At 48.9% G+C, this 5,338-nt stretch overlaps 1 protein-coding gene across 1 annotated transcript in view; it reads left to right on the top strand.

Annotated features, from left to right (window-relative positions):
* The first annotated feature begins 1,615 nt into the window (after positions 1-1,615).
* LOC103080974 (kallikrein-9) overlaps positions 1,616-5,338 on the top strand; it is a 5,153-nt gene continuing 1,430 nt past the window's right edge. The window contains 4 exon segments of the mRNA XM_007463408.1: positions 1,616-1,658; positions 1,833-1,857; positions 1,859-1,969; positions 4,455-4,720. Of these exon segments, the coding sequence (XP_007463470.1) occupies positions 1,616-1,658; positions 1,833-1,857; positions 1,859-1,969; positions 4,455-4,720 (445 nt within the window).

Raw genomic sequence — 5,338 nt, 5'->3', positions numbered from 1 at the left:
AGTGCTTCATACGTGTTAATTCACATAATCCTCCCACAACTCCAGTTATTATTGCTACTTAATAGATGGAGCAACTGAGAGAGGTCCAGTGACTTGCCCAAGGTCACACACTTAATAATTACCAGCATTGAGGTTTGGACCCACATGGTCCAGTTCCACAGTCCATGCTCCAAACCACTAAATCATGGTGAGTTGTACACATTCAAGGGGAGCCCAGACCCAGCCTGATAACCAGGCTTACAGCAACAGAAAGTGGAAGAAGCCTGGAAGTGCCCAGGCTGGAAAAGATGGACTCTGCCTGGAGAAATCAGAGAAGGCTTCCTGGAGGAAGGGGCATTTAGGTTGGATCTTGAAGAATGAGTTGGAGTTTACTGGAAAAACAAAGATGTGGAGAAAGACATTCACTCATTCAATTAACATCTCCTGAGGCCCCCCCCCCCCCCCCCCCCCCCCCCCCCCCCCCCCCCCCCCCCCCCCCCCCCCCCCCCCCCCCCCCCCCCCCCCCCCCCCCCCCCCCCCCCCCCCCCCCCCCCCCCCGCCATGATCCCAGCCCTGAACAGGGTGATGCGAGGGACACAGAGATGAGTCAGATCTGGGCTTGGCCCTCCAAGGGCTGCCCATCTGGTGAGAAGGAGGGATGGGGGAGAGGCAGGAAAGATGAGGTGATGGGAAGGACAGTGGAGGGGAGGAGATGGGTGGAGAAAAACAAGACCATGTTCTCAGGACTTAGCCAAGATATGGTGGCATTAAGAGAATGGGAAAAGTGCTTAGTTCCACCTAGGTTGGGCACCTGGATCCTTGGAGTGGTGAGGATGTGAAAAAAGAAGTAGGTTATGACAAGAATGAGTTAACCCAGTTGGAACCATGCTAGGAGAGGCCTCTGTCCTCACCGAAAGGGGCCCAACCCCCAGTGCAGGGAGGGTTCTGTGGGTGTGTACACATGTGCAGCTCTCTTTGTAGTCTCTGCCGCTCCACACAGTGTTTCTGTCTCTCTTTCCTTATCTCATCCTGCATCCTTCAATGTCTTTATCTCTCTGTTTTGTTTGTTTTTCTTTCTCCCTCTTTCCCTGCCTCCCCCCACCCTTGCCTTCTTTGCTCTGAGTCCTGACTCTCTCTCCCACTCCTTGACTGATTTCTGGGAGGTCCTTCTATGTAAACCTCCAGCCTGCCCAGTGCCTTGGTCCCAGCTCACTGCAGCTACATTCAAGATAAAATTGCATCTACCCCAGGACTCCACCTTAGGGATCTTCCTCCTTTCCCTCTTCCTCCTCCAGGCCACAGAATATCCTGTATGTAGATGCTGTAACCAGAAGTCAGGGTAACTGAGGGCTCCTCCCTCTCGTGAACCCCAGAAGGACTATACAACCCAGAGCCCGTCCCCCATTTAGCGGGATTCCCTGATGCTGCAGGCCACCAGCTCATCCTGACAAGTGGTCTCTCTGTGCTGTCTTCCTTCCCAAGGCCCCCAGGGAGGAGGCTTCCCCCTCCCCCTGGGGTATTTCCCAACCCAGATTAATCACCGGGGCGGCCCCAGGGAGGAGGAATATAGTATGATTTACCGTAGAGAAGCACAGACTTGGACAGCAGGCTCGAGGACCAAAGCACCCTGGAGGTCATGAGGCTGGGATTCATCTGTGCTCTGCTTTCTCTCCTGGAAGGTGAGGTTCCTGCCGTCCTGCCATCATGCTGCCCCTCCATGGTCCCCCAGAGCCAGTCTACCATGCTCTTTGTCGCCCAGGCGTCCACTCCTGCCCTCTAGGCATCCCAGCATCTGTCCCCAGCCCGCCCCCCCGCCTCTTCACCAACCCTTCTGCCGCTCACCTCAACCCCAGGGCAAAGCTGCGCAGACACCCGAGCCCCCCAACTCACAGCCCTGGCAGGTTGGGCTTTACTTCCTCACCCGACTCTTCTGCGGGGCGACCCTCATCAGTGACCGCTGGCTGCTGACAGCTGCCCACTGCCGCAAGCCGTGAGTGACCTGGGCGGGCCACTCTGGGGAGGGCCTGGAGGTCAGGAAAGGGAGAGAAGGCAAGGAGCCTCGCAGAGGAGGGAGGGAGCTGTGGGCCGGAAGGGCTGAGCCTCCATTTCTGTTCCCCAAAGTTCAACTCTTTAGAATGACAAAATGCCCACTCTCCAAATTCTAGCGTCCAAAAGAATCTGTTGCTAAGAGTGTAAGTTTTGCAACGTAGGCTCTTAGAAGCCTAGACTCTGACCCAGAAAACCCCAGAGCTGTAGAATCCTAAACTCTTGGATCCAGGAGATGTTACATTAGCTTCACTAAATTGTAGAATCCTAGATTCAGAGACTGGTAGACTCTGAGAAGCCTGGAGCAGCGCTGTCCAATGGAAATATAGCCCCAATCACAGAGGAAAGTTTAAGTTTTCTAGTAGACACATTAAAAAAGGTAAAAAAGAAATGAGTAAAATTAATAATAGATTTAACTTGCCATCTCAAAATATTATTTCAACATGTAATTATCAATTTTAAATATGTATGAATGACATAGTTTAGTCTTTTTTTTTTTTTTTACACTAAGCCTTCGAAATCAGACATGTATTTTACAAGTATGGCATAGCTCAATTTGGACTAGCCACATTTCAAGTGCTCAATAGTTGTGTTGGATAGCGCAACCCTCGGATCTTAGATTCAAACTGTTCTAGCTAGGTTCATTGAGCACAGAAGCTTATAGTCTTAGAATCTCTGAATTACAGTACCCTAGAATACTGTGATCCATAGAATTCTAGAATCTTGAACCAAGAGAATTCTAGAAGCTTATATTCATACATGTCTAGAATCTGGTGGATTTAGTATCCCAGCATGCTATCATTCGAGATTTCTAAAATCCCCCAAGTTTTAACCAAGAGAATTCGAGAGTTTCAAACTATTCGAGTCCTAATCCTTACATTTCTAAAATCAAAGATTTCTAGAATTCTAGAATGATGAAATTCTTGCCTTATTATCCCAGAATATTAGAATTCTAGGTTCTTTGTTTCCTAGATTTCATTCAGATAATTAAAAAATCCTAGACATTTATTTATTTAATTTTGGCTGAGCCAGGTCTTGGTTGAGGCATGCGGGATCTTTGTTGCACCATGAGGGTTTTTTTTTTTTTTTTTTTTTTTTTTTTTTTTTTTTAGTTGCAGCATGCAAACTCTTAGTTGTGGCATGCACGTGGGATCTATGGGATCTAGTTCCCTGACCAGGGATCAAACCTGGGACCCCTGCACTGTGAGCATGGAGTCTTAGCCACTGGACCATCAGGGAAGTCCCCCAAGTCCTAGACTTCTTGATCCAGAGAAATCGAAAACATTAGAATCTCGAATTCATAAGATTCTAGAACCTGGGCCTCATAGAATTCTAAAATCGTGGATTTCTAAGGTGTTAGAATCTTAGAATTCCAGAATCTTAGATTCTGGGCATTCTAACAGAATTCTAGAATCTACCTGATGCAGAAATCCTTTTTATATTATCTGGGGAAAGGGGCCATCCCTCCTGTTTGAAGTTCTTCCCTCTAGGAATGAAGCACAGAGGCTATACAGGATGCTGTGTGAGAATTTCCCACCACGCATCACTCTATGCTGGAGCCTCTTTTAGCTCAGGCCTGTACATCAGGCTAGGAAAACAATGTTCAGATTTCAGCCCCAAAGACAAAGAAAGGGAGAAGCAGAAATATGGAGGTACAAGAGATTCAGGAACAGGGACAAGTTGGGGCTGGGAGGTGGGGTTGGGACCGGTTTCCCAGACACAGAACCAAGGCAACAAGGTGACAGAGAGGGGAAAGGTAGAAATAACACCTCATACTCCTCAAACCCTGAGTTCTCAGTCATTAGCCTCGTCCCTAATGTCAGAGTCAGAGTCTGGGGGATGGACATATAGACCCCTTGAGGGTCCCCAGCTCTCCAGGGCATGAACCCAGAGCAGGACAAGTGGAACTGGACTGGGACTGCAGTGAGGGGGCTTGAGGCTAGACCTCAGGAAGAAAGGCATTGAGAGATGAGGGATTTGGCAGACAGGAAAAGCCTAAGCCTACAGATGACCCCAACTTGGGGATTTTCCATATCCCACCCCTTCCATACACACACACCAAAACACACAGAGCCACTCCCTACAGAAACCACCAGACCTGTGAGGGTGGGGGTGTGTGTCTGTTTTGGGGTGGCAGGTGGAGCCTCCACCTGTCTCCATGGTTCCAGGGGACTCAGGTCACCACTAAGGCTCCAGGTGGGGCAGAGAGGAAGGTGGTTTACTTGACATGGGGCTAGGAAGAGGTGTGAGCTTTTGGGAAGAGCTACAAAGTTAGAGGCAGACAAAGAGATGGAGTAGGAAGCAGGGGGCCAGAGAGGGTGTGTGGCTTGTGGAGAGTCACATAGCATCCTGGTGGACAGAAAAAAGAGGGCGGGGCTGAGAAGACACCTCACCTTATCCCACCTTGACCTCTGGGACCTTTCCAACAGGTTTCTGTGGGTCCGACTCGGGGAGCACCACCTCTGGAAATGGGAGGGTCCAGAGCAGCTGTTCTGGGCCACAGACTTCTTCCCTCATCCTGGGTTCAACCAGAACCTCAGTGCCCAAGACCACAATGATGACATCATGCTGATTCGTCTGCCCAGGAAGGCATTTCTGGGACCTGCCGTGCAGCCCCTCAAACTCAGCCGGACCTGCGTCTCCCCAGGCACCCAGTGCCTAATCTCAGGCTGGGGGGCCACATCCAGTCCTAAGGGTACAGCCTTGTCCACCACACACACCCTATGTTTCATGCCAGGGCTCTGAATCCCCTCTCTTTTTCTGTCTCTGCTTTTTCATCTCTATGTTCTATCTATCTATCACCTATCTATCTATCCATATATTTCATCAGATCTAAATGCTATAAATTATAAGGTGCATCATTATTCTACAACCCGCTAAAAACGAGAAAAGGAAAAAAGGTCCCATCTATCCTTGTATGACATCATTTACTGGAAGGCACAACCTGATTTCAGAGATGTTTAAATGTGAAAATATATGCATCTTAGAATTGAAATAAGGTCTACGTCACTCAGAATCACAAATCAGCAAATCCATTAGTCAAATTTGGCCTCCCACAGCAGTACTGGTTTGCAAAATGTCTTGAAAAAAAAATAAAAACCCTCAGTTTGTTGCTGCCAACATTTAAAACCTGAGAGATTTTACATCAAAGCCAAGTTTCTGGATTCGCTTGAAAAATTCAAGACTGGCAAGCTGGGTTCATATTTCTAAACTAATGACCATTGTTGGGCGGAATCAGTGGAGGCTGCCCCCTTCAAACAAGATGCAGGTTCTGTGGTCCACTGCAGTTCACCCCAAGGGCTGCTGTTTCCCC

Source organism: Lipotes vexillifer, unplaced genomic scaffold (assembly GCF_000442215.2).
Source record: "Lipotes vexillifer unplaced genomic scaffold, Lipotes_vexillifer_v1.1 scaffold802, whole genome shotgun sequence".
NCBI classification, from domain to species: domain Eukaryota; kingdom Metazoa; phylum Chordata; class Mammalia; order Artiodactyla; family Lipotidae; genus Lipotes; species Lipotes vexillifer.
This window is presented reverse-complemented; position numbering and strand designations above follow the sequence as displayed.